This window comes from Phycodurus eques, chromosome 20, assembly GCF_024500275.1.
Source record: "Phycodurus eques isolate BA_2022a chromosome 20, UOR_Pequ_1.1, whole genome shotgun sequence".
Taxonomy (NCBI): domain Eukaryota; kingdom Metazoa; phylum Chordata; class Actinopteri; order Syngnathiformes; family Syngnathidae; genus Phycodurus; species Phycodurus eques.
In genome coordinates this window covers 16,208,056-16,228,670 of record NC_084544.1, presented here as the reverse complement: position 1 = coordinate 16,228,670, position 20,615 = coordinate 16,208,056, and the positions used below count along the sequence as shown (strand labels likewise).

At 47.9% G+C, this 20,615-nt stretch overlaps 1 protein-coding gene across 3 annotated transcripts in view; it reads left to right on the top strand.

Annotated features, from left to right (window-relative positions):
• phf14 (PHD finger protein 14) overlaps window positions 1-20,615 on the top strand; it is a 159,311-nt gene that overhangs the window by 104,308 nt on the left and 34,388 nt on the right. Inside the window, exon 17 of one of the 3 annotated variants that reach the window (XM_061664635.1) lies at window positions 3,079-3,813. The exons of the other annotated variants lie outside the window; for them this stretch is intronic. Coding sequence (XP_061520619.1) covers window positions 3,079-3,103 — 25 coding nt within the window. The 3' untranslated portion in view covers window positions 3,104-3,813. Of the gene's footprint in view, window positions 1-3,078; window positions 3,814-20,615 lie in introns of those variants that run through there. 3 annotated transcript variants of the gene reach the window in all.

Here is a 20,615-nt window from a genome sequence, read left to right as displayed (position 1 = left end):
AGGAGGGGGAGAGTGTTGGTGCCAATCGAGCAAAGCCGCCCCACGCACGTCATAAGTGGATGCGCAATCGCGTTGGTCCCGCCGAACGAAGGAGGGATGTTGTGCGTTTTTATATTTTGTATTAGTTCCATTTGTAGATGATCTAATTTATTGTCCATTCAACAAAAACTTTAGAGGAAGATAGATAAGAGCAGCGCTCTGTAGGGGTTGTCTTTTAACTTTGTTGTTAGTCCGCCCCGACAACCGCATTTCTGCAACCGATGAAGCCGCCGCCGCTTGCGCCTCTGTCGTCTTACGCTGCTACCCGAGTCCGCTGCTTCATTGGCCGCTGGGTCTTGCCGAGCGTTGCACTCCGAGGGTCTCTGAGTCAAAGTCACTGGATGATCGCAATTTGAGCGAGTGTTGTTATAACACACTGCACACAAAGTCTTTGCCGTGTGTCTGTTGGCTTGTCATATCGGCAAAAGTACAGACATCAGTACTCTTTCCTACTCCCCAGTGCATAGTCACCATAATAGAGTCGTAGGTATATACAACCCAAATTCCAATGAAGTTGGGACGTTGTGTTAAACATAAATAAAAACAGAATATAATGATTTGCAAATCATGTTCAACCTATATTTAATTGAATACACTACATAGACAAGATATTTAATGTTCAAACTGATAAACTTTATTGTTTTTAGCAAATAATCATTAACTTAGAATTTTATGGCTGCAACACGTTGCAAAAAAGCTGGGACAGGTGGCATAAAAAGACTGAGAAAATTGAGGAATGCTCATCAAACACCTGTTTGGAACATCCCACAGGTGAACAGGCTAATTGGGAACAGGTGGGTGCCATGATTGGGAATAAAAGGAGCTTCCCTGAATTGCTCAGTCATTCACAAGCAAAGATGGGGCGAGGTTCACCTCTTTGTGAACAAGTGCGTGAGAAAATAGTCCAACAGTTTCAGGACAATCTTCCTCAATGTACAATTGCGAGGAATTTAGGGATTTCATCATCTCCGGCCCATAATATCATCAAAAGGTTCAGAAAATCTGGAGAAATCAGTGCATGGAAGCGGTAAGGCCGAAAACCAACATTGAATGCCCGACACCTTCGATCCCTCAGGCAGCACTGCATCAAAAAACGACATCAATGTGTAAAGGATATCACCGTATGGGCTCAGGAACACTTCAGAAAACCAATGTCTGTAAATACAGTTCGCCGCTACATCCGTAAGTGCAACTTGAAACTCTACTATCCAAAGCAAAAGCCATTTATCAACAACACCCAGAAACGCCGCAAGCTTCTCTGGGCCCGAGCTCATCTAAAATGGACTGATGCAAAGTGAAAAAGTGTTCTGTGGTCCAACGAGTTCACATTTGAAACTGTTTTTGGAAATTGTGGACGTCGTGTCCTCCGTGCCAAAGAGTAAAAGAACCAGCCGGACTGTTCAAAAGCCAGGATCTGTGATGGTACGGGGCTGTGTTAGTGCCAATGGCAAGGGTAACTTACACATCTGTGAAGGCACCATTAATGCTGAAAGGTACATACAGGTTTTGGAGAAACATGCTGCCATCCAAGCAACGTCTTTTTCATGGACACCCTTGCTTATTTCAGTAAGACAATGTCAAACCACATTCTCCACGTGTTACAACAGCGTGGCTTCGTAGTAAAAGAGTGCGGGTACTAGACTGGCCTGCCTGCAGTCCAGACCTGTCTCCCATTGAAAATGTGCAGCGCATTATGAAGCGTAAAATACGACAACAGATACCTCAGACTGTTGAACAGCTGAAGCTGTACATCAAGCAATAATGGGAAATAATTCCACATACAAAACTTCAACAATTAGTGTCCTCAGTTCCCAAACGTTTATTGAATGTTGTTAAAAGAAAAGTTGATGTAACACAGTGGTAAACATGACCCCGTCCCAGCTTTTTTTTTTTTTATCAGTTTGAACATTAAATATCTTGTCTTTGTAGTGAATTCAATTAAATATAGGTTGAACATGATTTGTAAATCATTGTATTCTGTTTTTATTTATGTTTATGTTTAACACAACATCCCAACTTCATTGAAATTAGGTTGTACAAGGAAATCCTCACCTCTTGTCTCCGCTGCTTCGCTGCTACACTGTGTCGGCTGCGAGATTTAGTTCTCTTGCTGCCGGTTGAGATCCCAATGGCCGTAGGAAAAATACCTGGCACCGTGGCTGGTTTCAGTTTCTGCCTCTGTATCCCATGCTTTCTGCTCAGCCTATTTCAAAACACGCCGGTTCAAAGTGATCAGCACAGTTTGGAATGCTTGCTAGGCACCCATAGTTGAGCACATTTCTTCCCCTGTTGATTGACTTTCCCTATCCACTGGTCACGTATTTCTTCTTCACTTGGAAAGCCAGCAAAAAAAAAAAACTCTTGCCGCTGCCTGAACCATTTGTACAGCCAAATGCCACACAATAAACCATCGTGACATCGTTAAATCATACGACAACAAATATACAAGGACGGGAACAACAGCATGGAATGATAGCACACAACGCCGAATGAACAGGATGTTTGGCTTGTGTGACGTCACAGCGTCGGAAAGAGACGAAGACCGGAAGGCGCGGGATGCAAAAAACAGAAGGCCCATTCTGCATCATATTTATCTATTTAATATATCTGCTATATAATGACTTTGGAATGGCAGTGGTGGTTTGTAAAGGGGTTCTAAAGTTCCATCCATCAATCCGTTTTCTACCGCTTATCCGAGGTTGGGCAATAGCCTTAGCCGTCCCTGCCCAGACTTCCCTCTCCCCACCCACTTCATCCAGCTCTTCCGAGGGGGATCCCGAGGCGTTCACAGGCCAGCCGTGAGACGTAGTCTCTCCAGCGTGTCCTGGGTCGTCCCCGGGTTCTAGAGATATATATAAAAAAAAAAAAACATTTTAAATCTTTGTCCTCTGACCTTTAACCCTGCCTGTTCCTGTGTTCAAGCGCCAGAGTATTCTCGCTCCTACGCGGTACACCAGCGGACGCCTGGCTCACGATTGTAAGAATTGTTTCTCTGATACCCATGCTCGAACTTACTCCCTGTTGTTCCTCCTCTTCCAGTGCCCTCCTGTGTCTCCTGTCATGACGCTCGCTCCAGCCGTATTGCCAAGTTCACTCACCTGGTCACGCTCCAGTCTCGCCCCATGCTCCCTGCTCCTACGGAACGCCTTGGAATTATTGACCTTGTGCTTCTCCCTAATAAACCCCTTCCAACTAATTCCTCAGTCTCAGTCTTGGGTCCAGTCCAATACCGTTTGGTACATACCATGACAAAATACTCTGGCCGCTATGGACCCAGCAATTCCGGAAGGATTGAGGGAAGCGCTCGTCCACCAAGGCGCCCATATCGGCCTACAGGATAAAGCTCTGCAGCAAATCATGGACACAATTAACACCCTAAAACAGCAAGTTTATTATTGTTAAACTTATTTATGCACTCCGGCAACCCCCGCCTAACCGAATCCCCCGTGAGTATACCTCCCGAACCTGCTGCCTCCATCCAACCCCCCTCCCTAACAAGGAACCTCATGTTCACTAGTGATTTAGGTTCCTGTGGCCAGTTTTTATTAAACTGATCGAGAGTCTTTGACCTGCTGCCTCTGAGTTACCCCACCTTTTATCATAAATATTCTGCGCAGAACATCTGCTCAGTGGGCTACAGCTTTGTGGCATAATGCCTCAATGGTGTTAGTCGCATTCGAATTATTCTCAGCTGAATTGAAAAAAGTTTTTTTACCACCCTGTTAAGGGCAGGGAGGCCTCTTTGCGGCTCCTGTCCCTTACTCAAGGCTCCAAACCTGCCGCCTTATATTCTATCAAGTTTTGGATTCTGTCAGGTGAATGTGGGTGGGATAAGGGGTCCAAGATGGGATTTTTTTTCTCAGGGGCTGTCTGAATGACTGAAGGATGGATTAGCGGGTAGAAAGGGCGCCCATTTGCTTAGAGGAACTAATTTTCCTAGCTATAAAAATGGACAATCGCCTTTGTGAGAGGGATAGAGAAAAAGAGAGCCGGGCCCGCTGACTAGCAGCCTCTGCGGGCACAACCTCCCCTGCAAACCCGCTGTCTACGGAAGCCCCAGCAGACACTTCATCACAGGCTCCTCAAGTCCCCCACTGGACTTGAGGAGCCTATGCAATTGGGTAAGACCCGTCTGGACCATCTGGAGCGTCAGCGCCATCTTAGTCACAGGTCATGCCAGGCCATTTCATCGCCTCCTGCCCCCAGAAGCCAAAAGACCGGGCTCCCCACGGGCTGAGACCGCCGTGGTAAGTCAAGCCAGTTCCATCCCCAGCTCCCTTTCGTATGGCCATTCCTGCTTGTATCCTTTGACTAAACCACAACTCCCTGATAACTGCCCTCATCGACTCTGGAGCCGACGACATTTTCATTCACGGGAGTTTGGCCTGTCAACTCCAGCTGCCTTTCGAACCCCTCCCTCTTCCGAAGATGGTTACAGTCCTGGACGGGCGCCTCATATCCCATGTGACTCTACAGACAGCTCCTATCACCTGCCTCATCTCAGGCAACCACCGTGAAACTATCCAACTGTTAGTCATTCCCTCTCCAGAAACCCCATTAGGCCTTGGACATCCGGGGCTAAAAAAACACAACCCCACAATCGATTGGACCCACCTGGCAATTATTGGTTATAGCCATTTTTGCCATTCTCATTTTCTTCGCTCAGCAATTCCTACCTCCAGTGAACCTAAGGCACCAGCATCATCACTCCACCTCCCCCCCCCCCGCCCCCCCCCAACCACCTTCCCACCCTGAAAAAAATTGCCACGGAGAAAAACTGGAAAACGGGTTTGCTGCTAACGACTCTGCGTCAGTTTGGCAAATATTACAATCAACCAAGCAATAATCCCCCCAAGCAGAGAACAATCAAGGACTGGCTGACGACTTGAACACCTTCTACTTGAGATTTGAAAAGGACACTCACACCCACCACCATCACTCCTCTGACTCAGTTTTTTATACAACAAAAGAGCAACAAACAGGCTCAGACAGTGTGTCCCCCTTCTGCTTGAAACTCTGCACGGAAGAGCTCACTCCAGTTTTCACACAGCTGCTGGACCAACTCTAGAGAGTGTCACAGGACCCCTGCTGGACCCCCTGCAGTTTTCCTCCCGAGCAAACGGGTCTGTGGATGACGCAGTCGACATGCGACTGGACTTCATCCTTGAGCACATAGACAGCGCAGGGACCTACGTGAGGATCCTGTTCATGGAGATTGAGACTGTAGAGATGATCATGAACTTCAGAGTTCACACTCCAACTGCCCTGTGTCAACAGTCGAGACCTTCAAGTTCCTGGGAATTAGTCTTTCAAGACCTTAAGTGGGATACCAACATCAACTCTATCCTCCAAAATGTCCAGCAGAGGATGTACTTCTTCCGGCTTCTGAGGAAGCACAGCCTGCAACTGGAGCTGTTGAGGCAGTTCGACACAGCAGTCATCGAATCGGTTTTGTGTTACTCTATCACAGTCTGGTTTGGTGCTGACAAAGAAGACAAAATCAGAGTGCAACGGACAGTCAAGACTGCCAAAAAAAATCTTGCACGCTGCCAGGACTAAGATATGGGCATGCAAAATCCTCTCGGACCCTCCACATCCGAGTCAGCACCTCTTCCAGCTGTTTCCCTTAGGTAGGTGCGATCATACAATGCAATACAACCAGCAGGCATTCTAACAGCTTCTTTCTTCTTGCCATTAACTCGTTAAACAGTTGACTTAAAATTTCATTGTAACATGCTGCCAATTTTGCACATCTTTGTCGGGACAATTCTTATTTATTTTTTATTTTTTTAATAGTCTGTCCTGTTCAGCTGCATGGCCTTGCAGAATGGTGGATCTGTATGGCTTTATGCTGGAACAGTTTTGCTGTGAAACAGCGGACTTTGAAATAATCCCTCTGTTTATTTTAAAATGTTTAATTATTCTGACATTTATTGAAAATGCAGCCGGACAGAAAAAGGGACAGACAGAGGGACAGAGTGGAGAGGGGGACTAGGGGTGAAAACCACAGTATAACAATAGTGAGACAGTCTTGATATTCAGTCTTGATAGTCCACCGCAGGAACCCCACACCACAATGAACCGTGACAGAGCCCACACATACGACGTCCCACAGCACCCCAAATTCCAACCCCACGTCCCAACGATGAAAATCAGGAAAGGAGGCAACGCCCCACAGCACCCGGCTCCATCCATCCATCCATTCATTTTCTACCGCTTTTCCGGATCGGGTCGCGGGGGCAGTAGCTTTAGCAGGGACACCCAGACTTCCTTCTTCCCAGCCACTTCATCCAGCTCTTCCGGGGGGATCCCGAGGCGTTCCCAAGCCAGCCGAAGGACGTAGTCTCTCCAGCGTGTCCTGGGTCGTCCCCGGGGTCTCCTCCCGGTGGGACGTGCCCGGAACACCTCACCAGGGAGGCGTCCGGGAGGCATCTGAATCAGATGCCCCAGCCACCTCATCTGGCTCCTCTCAATGCGGAGGAGCAGCGGCTCTACTCTGAGATCCTCCCGCATGACCGAGCTTCTCACCCTATCAGGGTTTCCGGGAGAGCCCGGACACCCTGCGGAGGAAACTCATTTCGGTTGCTTGTATCCGGGATCTCGTTCTTTCGGTCACGACCCACAGCTCATGACCATAGGTGAGGGTAGGAACGAAGATCGACCGGTAAATTGAGAGCTTCGCCTTTCGGCTTAGCTCCTTCTTTACCGCAACGGACCGATAGAAAGTCCGCAACACTGCAGATGCTGCACCGATCCGTCTGTCGATCTCCCGTTCCATTCTTCCCTCACTCGTGAACAAGACCCCAAGATACTTGAACTCCTCCACTTGGGGCAGGCTTTTCATCCCCGACCTGGAGAGGGCATGCCACCCTTGTCTGACTGAGGACCATGGTCTCAGATTTGGAGGTGCTGATTCAGATCCCAGCCGCTTCACACTCTGCTGCGAACTGCTCCAGTGAGAGTTGGAGCTCACGGCTTGATGAAGCCAACAGAACCACATCATCAGCAAAAAGCAGAGATGCAATACTGAGGCCACCAAACCTGACCCCCTCTACGCCTTGGCTGCGCCTAGAAATTCTGTCCATAAAAGTTATGAACAGAATCGGCGACAAAGAGCAGCCTTGGCGGAGTCCAACCCTCACCGGGAACGAGTCCGACTTACTGCCGGATATGCGGACCAAACTCTGACTCCGGTCGTACAGGGACCGTATCGGGGTTCGGTACCCCATACTCCTGAAGCATCCTCCACAGGACTCCCCGAGGGACACGGTCGAACGCCTTCTCCAAGTCCACAAAACACATGTAGACCGGTTGGGCGAACTCCCATGCACCCTCGAGGACCCTGCTGAGAGTGTAGAGCTGGTCCACTGTTCCACGGCCAGGACAAAAACCACACTGCTCCTCCTGAATCTGAGATTCGACTTCCCGACGGACCCTCCTCTCCAGCACCCCTGAATAGACCTTACCAGGGAGGCTGAGCAGTGTGATCCCTCTGTAGTTGGAACACACCCTCCGGTCCCCCTTCTTAAAAAGGGGGACCACCACCCCAGTCTGCCAATCCAGAGGCACTGTCCCCGATGTCCACGCGATGTTGCAGAGGCGTGTCAACCAGGACAGCCCCACAACATCCAGAGCCTTTAGGAACTCCGGGCGAATCTCATCCACCCCCGGGGCCCTGCCACCGAGGAGCTTTTTAACTACCTCGGTGACCTCAAACCCAGAGATAGGAGAGCCCGCCTCAGAGAACCCACACTCTGCTTCCTCATGTGAAGGCGTGTCGGTGGAATTGAGGAGGTCTTCGAAGTATTCTCCCCACCGACTCACAACGTCCCGAGTCGAGGTCAGCAGCGCCCCATCCCCACTATACACAGTGTTGGTGGTGCACTGCTTTCCTCTCCTGAGACGTCGGATGGTGGACCAGAATTTCCTCGAAGCCGTCCGGAAGTCTTTCTCCATGGCCTCACCGAACTCCTCCCATACCCGAGTTTTTTCTTCAGCGACCACCAGAGCTGCATTCCGCTTAGCCAGCCGGTACCCATCAGCTGCCTCAGAAGTCCCACAGGCCAAAAAGGCCCAATAGGACTCCTTCTTCAGCTTGACGGCATCCCTCACCGTTGGTGTCCACCAACGGGTTCGGAGATTGCCGCCACGACAGGCACCGACCACCTTACGGCCACAACTCCGGTCGGCCGCGTCAGCAATGGAGGCGTGGAACTTGGTCCACTCGGACTCGATGTCCCCAGCCTCCCCCGGAACATGAGCAAAGTTCTGTTGGAGGTGGGAGTTGAAACTCCTTCTGACAGGGGATTCTGCCAGACGTTCCCAGCAGACCCTCACAATACGTTTGGGCCTGCCACGTCGGACCGGCATCTTCCCCCACGATCGGAGCCAACTCACCACCAGGTGGTGATCAGTTGACAGCTCCGCCCCTCTCTTCACCCAAGTGTCCAAGACATGTGGCCGCAAGTCCGATGACACGACCACAAAGTTGATCATCGAACTGCGACCTAGGGTGTCCTGGTGCCAAGTGCACATGTGGACACCCTTATGCTTGAACATGGTGTTCGTTATGGAAAATCCATGACGAGCACTGAAGTCCAATAACAGAACACCGCTCGGGTTCTGATTGGGGGGGCCGTTCCCCCCAATCACGCCCTTCCAGGTCTCACTGTCATTGCCCACGTGAGCATTGAAGTCCCCCAACAGAACAATGGAGTCCCCAGCGGGAGCGCTCTCCAGCACCCCCTCCAAGGACTCCAAAAAGGGTGGGTACTCTGAACTGATGTTTGGTGCATAGGCATAAACAACAGTCAGGACCTGTCCCCCCACCCGAAGGCGGACGGAGGCTACCCTCTCGTCCACAGGGGTGAACCCCAACGTACAGGTGCCGAGCCGGGGGGCAATAAGTATACCCACACCTGCTCGGCGCCGCTCACCGTGGGCAACTCCAGAGTGGAGTCCAACCCCTCTCGAGAGGACTGGTACCAGATCCCAAGCTGTGTGTGGAGGCAAGTCCGACTATATCTAGTCGGAAGTTCTCGATCTCACACACCAGCTCGGGCTCCTTCCCTGCCAGAGAGGTGACATTCCACGTCCCTAGAGCCAGCTTCTGTAGCCGGGGATCGGATCGCCAAGGTCCCCGCCTTCGGCCACCGCCCAGCTCACACTGCACCCGACCCCTATGGCCCCTCCCACAGGTGGTGAGCCCATGGGAAGGGGGACCCACGTTACCCTTTCGGGCTGTGCCCGGCCGGGCCCAATGGGTGCAGGCCCGGCCACCAGGCCAAAGACGAATAAAATAAAATAATATAAAATAAATAAATACATTAAAACCCACACACACCTTTCCCCAGCCCACACGTCCGACACCGATACTGGCCATAAAGAACCCCAAGCCAAATGCCCATCCCAGTCCAAGCCGCGGGCCGCCAAGACAATAGACGCCCATAACCCGGAAACCCCCCCATCCAAAGCACGCAATCCCCCCCGACCCAGGCCCCCAAAAGAAACGGAACCAAGCGCCACGTGGAACCGGGAGGGGGTGGGGGCACTCCTCAGCGGCCCAATACACAGGGGTGGGGGAGGGCGCAGGCCCCAGGAGACCAGCCAAGAGAAAAGTGACAACCCACCTCCCACCCTATTATTATGGTTATCAGGTCTCAGAATGGCAACCATTACGCCTGTACCATGAATATGTGTGGTGGGGTTTCGTGCATTAAAATTGGAGAAACTGGTGGAGGTGAGGCAAGACGGTCACAGACACGAAAAGCAACCCCACATGGCACCAGTGACCTTCCACCCTTCCCCTTCAATGGATGAAACTAAATGCCATGAAAAGCCGATCCCCCTGACCCCCATCGATGAGTGTGCCCGAGACAACGCACATGCGAACCCCGTCCCAACCCACTGCGACGCAAGGCCGCCACGGCGAAGCTCCAGCCCAATGCCAAGTCGCCCCCCCTGCCATCGACGCCCACGCCGGCCCGGGGCCCAAAACAAATGCCAAAAATTTAAAATAAAAAAAATACCCATCGGTGCAAAAGCAGGTCGGGGCCCGGACACACACCGCGAAAGCCCTCCCCCACACACAACACAGTCCCGACCCAAGCGGCGCACCGAGGCGACCGGCCACCAACCTCAACAAGGTTGGTGGCCGGCGTGGGGGTCCCATCCCCCACGCCAGCCCCAACCACTCCGCCGCCGGACCCCACCGGCCCCTCCCGGGTCACTTCTAAATTATTCGTGCACTCACTGTTTTATTACACTGCACTCTTTGCGCACTGTTGTTGATTACTACCGCCCACTTATGTGTTTGAGGACTCTCTGCACCATTTGCACAATCGTCAATGCAACAGACTATTCCACTATTTGCCAATTTGAACTGCATCATTGCACAATTGCCATTATAAATATATATATATTATACTTGGCCAATAATGCTGATTATTCTGGTATGTGTACACACAAATGAAGCTTAAACATTGAATATTGTAATTTGTGGTGACTCTGTGGTGGCATCTTGTGTTAAAAATAATACATTGCAATTGTAAATTCCCCACAGTTTTTTCATGGCCCTCTTCACCATTCATCTGAACCGGGAGGAAGTTCTTAGACCCGTTTTGCCGAATACGCAAGTAGGTTAACACTTACACTGGATTGAAGAATCTTAACAGGATTCTGAACAGCACGAGGGAGGATGTTTTTTTTTTAAGAAAATGGATGGAAGGCTTGATTTTATCCGCAATAAAATACTTTTTGGAAACCGGAGTACCCGGAGAAAACTCACGCACGCAGGGGGAGAACATGCAAACTCCACACAGGCGGGGCCGGGATTTGAAGCCGGGTCCTCAGAACTGTGAGGCAGATGTGCTTACCAGTCGTTCACCGTACTGCCCCTCCTCTTTTCTCAAGCATTTCCTCTTGTCCACCAGGGCCACCTTATGGATAATATGTGATAGTTCAGCTAATGTCGGCAAGGCATCAGGCAAGAAGGGCAGAATTGGTCGTTTTTTTTTTTAATGGACTCCTCAGCTTTCATTTGTTTCCATTGCAGCATTGAATTAATTCTATCCAGGTTAGCTAATAAAGACAGCCATACTGACTTGAATTTTTCTCTAAGGTGTTTTCTCAGTATTTTACAAGTCCATTCATTACTTCCCTGTCTCATGAAACAATGGCTCTTGTTTCAGTTGGGAAGCCAACAGTAAATCAAAAAGTAGGAGGTTTGCAAAGTCCACTAATCTTTCTTGCAATGAAAAGACACTGGTGCACTTTATCATAGATGAGAGTCAGCAGGTGACTGCTTTGTGTCATATTGATTTCTGTCATGTGACCACTCCCTTGGTAATTGCGTTTCCCACCTGTGATAAATTCACTGCCTTGTTTCAGCCAATGCTGCTGGAGAGAGCCTCCAGACCTCAAGTCCCACTGTCAATACATGATTCATGTAGACACAAAGCTTTAATACATCCCAGAGGGCTTTTCTCTATGGGGGAGCATTATTTCTCAGCTGCACAAGTCACATTAAAAAAAAGCAAACATCTACACTGACCCTTTTATACAGTCCATCAGTGCTGTCATCTAGTTTCAGTCCGGAATTCACAGTAGCATATTTTGTTTGAGTTAGGATGCAATTATTTTTCAGATGTGGTTAATTGCTCATAGCTTGCTTTTTTAAAACACATTTTCAGCATAAAATCCGAGATAGTCACTTTAAAATGCTATGTCTGTGAGGTCTTGTTTTATGTAAAGTATTGTGAAGTGTCAAGTGTAAAGTATTATGTAAAGTGTGGGATTGCCATTTGTGACTTATTTCTCACAGGCAATTCATACTGTTTGTCAAACGTTTGCTGCATTTCTCCAAATACTGGCTTTTCATCTGTATTGAAGGGCAGTTTTTGTTATGCAATGTAATGAACTGCGATACACTTTTTGTGAAGTGCTACATTTGTATTTGTGGGCCAAAACGCATCATGAGTGAGTAAGCGTTTACTGTCAGGATGACATCAAATTTGTCATATACTGTATATTGGTGGGCTCACCTTAACTTTCCTTCAGTTTGAAGTCAAAATATTCCCAAACTGTGGCTGTTGCATTTGGCTTTGCAATCATTTTCCTTCTCATTTCTACTACGTCCCCTTGTGTGTGCGTGCTAGCGGCCCCACCTGATTGAATACCTGACAAGAGGAATTGCCCTGTTCATTCCGCTTTAAACACACATGCCCAGGTGCTGAAACCGATGCACGGAGGGAATACTCTCGTATATATGTGCCCTATGGCGACGACTTCAGGGTGTACCCAGCCTCTCGCCCGGAGTCAGCTGGGACCCTAGTGAGGACAAGCAATTTTGGAAAATTGATGGATGGATGGGAGTTTAAACTATGACTCACATAAGGTCAAGTGGGCTCTTATTCTTAGCAGAAAAGGTAACCTTAATGAGTAATCTCAACTCAGACATTCGGTAAATCACCATAATCTCAAACCTTGTCCTCAAGATGGTGGCGCGTGCATACGCAGCGGCTGCTCTCTCACCCAAACAAACGGTGTTTTGGTGTTTTTTGTCTTATATGTCAGTGTTTTAGTCTGTCTTCGTCATGTCTACATGTTCCAAGACGTGTTCTACGTGCTCGACATCGACAGAACTACTTTTACGGAGTTAAACTCTACTCTCACTGAGGAGCTACGGAACACCGGTCTGCTCCAGGTGCCTACAACACCTGCGATCCCCACTCCTGCGTCACGCCCAGAGTGGAGGCACCATGAAAGGAGGAAGCAGAAACGCGGCAAGCTCCGAGGTATCCGAGCTCGGCTAGCGGCTAAACCACACAAGCCGGCTATTCCCTCCATCGTGTTAGCCAACGTACGCTCTCTGGACAACAAGCTGGATTACATTCGACTGCTTTGCTCTACCTGTAAGACTGTGGGAGACTGCTGTGTTTTTGTGTTTGTGGAAACATGGCTTAACAGCAGCGTTCCTGACAGCGCCATTCAGCTCGACCGGCAAGCATGCTCAGAACTCTCGCGGGAGGTAAGACTCGCGACGGCGGACTGTGTGTTTACATCAATGACGCCTGGTGCCGGACGCTATCTTGGTCAGTCAACACTTCTCACTGCTACTGTAGTTTATTGCTCTGAAGTGCCGGCCGTTTTATTTACCTAGGGAAATAAGCGGCCAAACTCCAGCAATAAACAGGAGTGAGGTGCTAAATGAGCTATAGGATCATATCAGTGAACAGCTGACAGCCCACTCAGATGCTTTCCTCATTCTTGCTGGGAACTTCAACAATGATGACCCCAAGGCTGTGTTTCCTAAACCCTACTCAAACATTGACTTTCCAACACAGGGAAATAACACTCTGGACAATGTTTTTACCCCACTGATAGGGGCCTACAAGGCCGTTCCCCTCCCCCACATTGCCGTCTCAGACCATCTCACTGTTATGCTAATGCCAGCTTACAGACCACTGGTTAAAGTCTCCCAACCAGTTAGGAAACAGTGTTGCCAGAAGTGTCCCTTGAGGCACTTCAAGACTGTTTCGCCACCACAGACTGGACCATGTTCAAACAGGCTGCCACCTACATCTCCATCACAGACCTTCATGAGTACACACAGACCACTGGTGTCAAACTCAATGCCCGGGGGCCACATCTGGCCCACCACATCAATTTATGTGGCCCGCGAAATTTGTCCCGTGGCATCAAGGAGGCTAAGAGAGAGTACTACAGGAAGATCGCTCACCGCTTCAGTGACTGCACTGACACCAGGAGTCTGTGGCGTGGTATTCAGACCATTATCGACTATAAACCCTCACCACAGACCTGCGACAGCTCCACCTCCCTGCTAAATGAGTTAAATGACGTCTTTGCTCGGTTTGAGGCACACAACAGCATCCCTGCACACAAGACTCCACCCCCACCTGGTGACCAATTGCTGACACTGACCCGGGACAGCGTGAAAAGATCTCTCAACAGGATCAACATACTAAAAGCCCCGGGCCCAGACAATGTACCTGGGCCTGTTCGAGGGACTATGCAGCTGAACTCACAGATGTCTTTGTGGACATCTTTAACACCTCCTTGAGTCAGGGTGTTGTCCCCACGTGATTCAAACCCAGCACCATCATCCTGGTCCCGAAGAAGTCGTCTCCCTCTTGCCTCAATGACTACCGTCCGTTAGCGCTCACTCCCATCCTGATGAAGTGCTTCAAGCAGCTAGTCATGTGCCACATCAAATCCCAAGCACCCCCCACCTCCCCCCCCAGCACCCCTGACCCCTTCCAATTTGCATATCGGTCCAACCGGTGAACCGATGACGCCTCACACACCTGGACTCTAAGGCAGCAACACATCCAGCACCATCACTCTGAACACGGGGGCCCCTCAAGGTTGTGTGTTGAGTCCCCTCCTCTTCACGCGGCTGACCTATGACTGCAGACCGACATACAGCTCCAACTTCTTCATCAAGTTTGCAGACAACACAACTGTGGTGGGTCTCATCAGCAATGGGGACGAGACAGACTACAGGAGTGAGGTGAGCCACCTGGCCGGGTGGTGCATGGACAACAATCTCTCCCGAAATGTGAAAAAAACCCAAGATGATTGTTGTGGACTTCGGGAGAGCGCACTCACAGCATGCGCCCCTGAACATCAACGGTGCTACGGTGGAGAGTGCACATCACCGTGGACCTCTCCTGGACCAGCTCACCAGCATCTCTACTTCCTGCCCAAGCTGAGAAGAGCCAGAGCCCCCATCATGTGCTCGTTCTACAGAGGGACCACAGAGAGCATCCTGCCCAACTGCATCACTGTGTGGTACGGAGCCTGCACCGCATCTTGCCGCAAGACTCTCCACCGCATAGTGAGGGCAGCTGAGAAGATCATTGAAACCTCTCGTCCCTCCCTGCAGGACATTTACAGCACCCGCCTTGCCCGCAAAGCCCTCCGCATAGCGGGGGATGCCACCCATTCATCACACAGCCTCTTCAGTCTGCTGCCATCAGGGACGAGTCTGCGGGCCAGGACTAGCCGACTCAGACAGTTCATCAGTTATTCATCAGGCTGTCAGGAATCTGAACTCTCTGCCCCCTCCTACCTCTTCTGTCCTCTGCACACCTGAACTCTGACACCCCACAAACATGCAGAAGCACACACACTCTCTCTCTCACACACACACACACACACACACACACACCAGACACAGAGTCGCACTTGCCACTTTAGCAGCATTGGGGTTTTGTCATCTAATTTATGTCTTATTTGCCTTGGTTCCCTGACCTTGACTATGTTGCACATGTCACCTGATCTTTGATATTTGCACATTCAATTAATACTTTTTATACTATATATACACCATAGTTTTATTTAGCTATTTATATTGTTATTATTTGCACCGCGGGCCCTTGAGTACCGTAATTTTAATCTGTATGTGTTACGCATATTGAAGAATTGACAATAAAAGCACCTCGAAGGGCATGACTGGAAAGACACTGTTTAAAAAACAGTCAGAGTTTTATGAAATAAATTCACTTATACCAAAATTAGTCAGACAAATAGCTAATGCACACTCTCCTAACAATATTGACGGGAACAAATGCAAGTAAAGAGCAACATTTAGGTTGCTTTTCTACAACTACAGTACTGTAGTTAAAAACAACAACAACAACATCAAGGCAACGAATTCTGGGTTCCCATAATGCTTATTGCTGACGACGTTGACAGGACTGTCAGTGTGAGGAACAGTGCCAATGCTTTCACATTATGTCCACATGGGCTGTTGTTCACGAGACTCAAGTACAGCACACCTGTTTTTAATAGGCATGTACTTCTGTAGAGTGTGTGTATTGTGACCTCAAGTGGACAAATAAGATTCCTGCACCTCTCTAAAGTGACATATTGGCATTGAATCTAATTATAGGAAACTTATGAATTTCTATAACAATAAATACGTAATATAATAAATCATTGGTGTCTACTTTGCGGAATCCATTTATTGCAGGGGGTTTCTGCAACGTTAACCCACGATAGACAAGGGTTTACTGTATCTCGAGGCCGGTAAAATGAAAATGGATGGCGGGACGTAAAGGGCCCACGGGGCATAGTTTCGGCACCTCCGCCATAGGCCAAATTTATACTCATGTTTGTTACCTTAAACTTCCAGCACACCAAAAGTTGTACAATTTATAGTTTGTCTGAAACATCAGTAAACATGGGTTGTGTCGTCTACTGTTATAGTTTAAGGATGACAAAACTATCACCTCAGTATGGCTTTTTGTGCCTCTTTGCAATGCTTTCTTTGAAAGAATGGCAAGGAAGAAGAAAGGGAGAGAAGCTATTCCCCAGAATCTGCCGTGAAGTAAGAGGACTCACTTTCTAAGCAGAAGAATCAGAATCAGAATCATCTTTATTTGCCAAGTATGTCCAAAACACACAAGGAATTTGTCTCAGGTAGTTGGAGACTGATGTTTTGTCCAAGTACTTGGTGTATTGACCTTTTTTGTGCACAAGGTCAAGGACTTTGATTTTGTCACTGGTGGGGTAAAACTTGAGCCTTCTGTATGTGCTATTTGACAAGCAGATGCACCAAATGAAGATGTAGGCTGTTCAGTAGGAACAAAACCGAAAACCGAAAATGAGGAAACCAAGACTGAAAACCGAAACACAGAAATAAATTATTATACCAATTAGGGCTGAAAGATTCTAGGAACAAATGTAATTGAGATTTTTCTGGGCGATATTGTGATTTAAATTCGGTTCACGATTTTCTTCAACTCGAGCTGCCGTGTAATATTCACTATGTACAGTAACATTTGCAAACATCTAATACATCAAAACATGATAAGCTATTACTCTAATAATGCAAGGACACAAAAAAGGTTCTGTGAAGCAGTCCTTTTTCAAATTGGTTCAATAAATCAATAACAACCACATGCACTTGCTGTCATACATACTGTATATAACTATGTAATACTGTATGCAAAAATGTTCTTTTTTACCCAAATGTTTAAACTTACACTAATCTACATGTTCATTGTACATAAATGTAAGATCAGATTTGTTTTTTCTTCATATTTTTGTCATAAACTAACTGCTACAAAAAGTGATTGAGGGTTGGGGAATAAGGCCTAAAATTCATATGGTATAAATGGAATCCCTTTATGGTAATGGTATATATCGCAATACGTATAAACTGTCACGTATGGGGAGTAGCTGGACCCAAGAGCAGGCGGAGGCAGATGTAAAATGATGAACAGTTTATTGAGGAAAGGTAATGGCGGTGGTCCTCGGTGGTGGTGCGGACAGGTGGCAGGCAGTGGTGAGGACAGGCGGCTGGCTTGGCGGCAGGAATGACGTGGACCAGGAACATGGGGGGGGGGCGTGGTACCGCTGGAAGTAACTGCAATACTTTGGCGAGGATTTCCTGGAACAGGCAGGCTTATATACCGGTGGTGATGAGGCTGATTGGAGACGGGTGCTGAAAACAGAGAGGCGAGGGGGGAGAGAGAGAGGACGCAAAGCGCCCTCCCGGCTCATATAATGGAACTGCAGGGCAATATATGACGTTAACTACAGTGTAGAATTAGAATGGAAAGTGTTTCTGACTGGGTTATTTAAATGTGTCACGTAAATATTTCCTGTTAAAAAGGGCAGAAATTATGAGCTATTCTCTGCTTCTTTTCATTCAAATTTGGCATTTTCATGTCAACATTTCTTTTTACTTTATGTAATGAAATAAATTCAACAGACAAAGAGCATATAGTCCATTAGCAAAGCTAAATTAATAATAAAAAAAAGTAATCAGTCCATCCATTTTCTACCGCTTATCCGGGTCGGGTTGCGGGGGCAGTAGCTTTAGCAGGTACGCCCAGACTTCCCTCTCCCCAGCCACTTCATCCAGCTCTTTTGGACGGATCCCGACGCGTTCCCAGGCCAGCCGGGAGACATAGTCTTTCCAGCGTGTCCTGGGCCGTCCCCGGGGTCTCCTTCCGGTGGGACATGCCCGGAACACCTCACCGGGGAGGCGTCCGGGAGGCATCCGAATCAAATGCCCCAGCCACCTCATCTGGCTCCTCTCGATGTGGAGGAGCAGCGGCTCTACTCTGAGATCATCCCGGATGACCGAGCTTCTCACCCTGTCTCTGAGGGAGAGCCCTGCGGAGGAAACTCATTTCGGCCGCTCGGATCTTGTACTTTCGGTCACGAGCTGTGGGTCGGGTGAGGGTAGGAACGTAGATCGACCGGTAAATTGAAAGCTTCGCCTTTCGGCTTAGCTCCTTCTTTACCACAACGGACCGATACAAAGTCCGCATCACTGCAGACGCCGCACCGATCCGCCTGTCGATCTCCCTGTTCCGTTCTTCCCTCACTCGTGAACAAGACCCCAAGATACTTGAACTCCTCCACTTGGGGCAGGATCTCATCCCCGACCTGGAGAGGGCAAAAAAAAGTAATGTAATTTAGAGACTTATCACTGTGTAAAAAACTCACCACTCTGGTGCAAAATAGTGCAAACAAACAGATAATACTGCTGATATTATAAATATTTAATATTTAAAATTATAAGTTTTGACCTAAATAGTTTGAACACCTAACAGTATAAGCTCCTCATCGCTTGCTGACGTACACGGTAACCAATTAGTTTCTGGTTTTCGGGTGTTAACTGTGTAGCTGTTCGCTGTTCTATTATTTTCTCTCGAGCCACTCATTAATTTACCTGCTAATTTGCTGTTTATATTTGGTGGCCATATTACGGTTCCAGTTGGAGTTACCGGTATGTTAAAAGTGTACTGTACACCTAAGCACTTATTCTGGTGTTTCGCTGCTCAACATTTCACGTTAGCTTTGTAATTAGCATGGCTTCTCCATATTCCCTTGTTATCTTTTCTTGCTTGGTGTCTTGCATGCTTAGCTACTCCCTGTCCACCTTTATAGTGATAAATGTACATATCTGAAGTGTAACTTGATCCCCGCCATAGATGCGAGGACTACTTACTTAGAAGAGCTGCTCGTTGCCGGTGCGGACTTGGAGCAAGTTAGCTTCGTGCATAGCATTACCCCCAGTTTGCGAGCCGTCAGGAAAGGAGGGAGAATGGGTGACTTTTCATTGTGGAGGTGCAGTTGTTTTTGTTTTTCACAATATAGAATACATTCAGAAATGCACTGCAAATGGATGAGCGAGGAAGCTGTTCATGCAAGTCAAAGAAAGGAAGCGTGCTCTGCCTCTCAGAACACGAAGAGTTAGGGCGGCAGATTGTATTTCCGAACATACCCATCGTGTATAAACCCCCCGCACGCTGGCCGCAGTTTTTGCTTGCATCATCACAACATCCTGTTTCGGCTGTGTTGTTTCGCTGACAAACGTTTTTCAACCGAGAACCAAAAATGCACTTTTGGGTGATTTTCAGCCGAACATTTATGTTGACCGAATTTTCCGTGCATCCCTACTGTTAAGTTAGCATCTTGCGCATCCCCACTAACTAGCTAACGACCACCTCTGGTTAGTAGTTATATGCTTGTCACTTGTGACCGAAAGGTACTGTGTTTTCTGTGTTGTTTTATGTTTAAATGATGGTCAGTTTTATTTAAAGATGTGTGGGGAGGTGTGCACATTAGCCCTCCTCATTTGGTCATTTATTAAGGGGAGGTTTAAAAGGCTATTTTATTGTTTTATGCATTTGAAAGCCGAAGTCGACCAAATCGACCAACATCACAGAATGGATTGTGGTAGATAGAGGTAGCTCGGGAGTTAAATACCTCAAAAAATCAGCACGGTTTGTTGTGTATCACTGTTTGACTGTCTTATTCAGAGTTCACCAGTGTGACTTTATTTAGTATGGTAATGCATCCTTGACTATGTCCCAGGAGCGCTGATGAATGGTGCCTGTCAATGAGACTTCCACCTGCTGAAAGCTGGTCAAAATCTGACGGCAATTTCAAAGAGGTGGTTGCGAGGCAATAAAAGCCTTAGCTCTGTAGGTATGTCTCCCTAGTGGTTCCAAAGGAGTGATCTGAGAACATCACTGAGATATTAAACACCAGATGAAAGAAGACACAAATCACCAGCCAAGACTAACACATGTAGCTGACAAAAGCAATCTGGCACGTCCCCTCAAACACCTTACATCCTATAAGATTACATCAATCAATAACCGGTCTTATGAGTGATTGGATTTTGTCTGCTTTCAAAGTACAAGGGATGTAGAGAGGGGAATGCTCAATTTTCCCAATGATTAAAGCAGGCCAAATGGCTTTGATAACATCAAGGACCTTGCTGTGTAAGGGCAGTGTTTGGAGCAGATAGAGGTTGGTGGTAGCAGTTGATTAGGACAGAGATAAACCTTAGCTTTTTTTTTTATGTAAATCTGTTGGGAAATGTGTGTTTAAAAAAAAAAAAAAGTCATCTTTTCATAATGATTGAAATCTGATATTTGTAACTGATTAATAATCTGCCGTCCTTTGGTGGTAACCAATCAAGGTTAAAGATATTGGTGTTTGTGTTCGAAGAGTGTTTCAGGGAATGCATTACAATGATGATACACTGAACAAAAATATAAACGCAACATTTTGTTTTTGCTCCCATT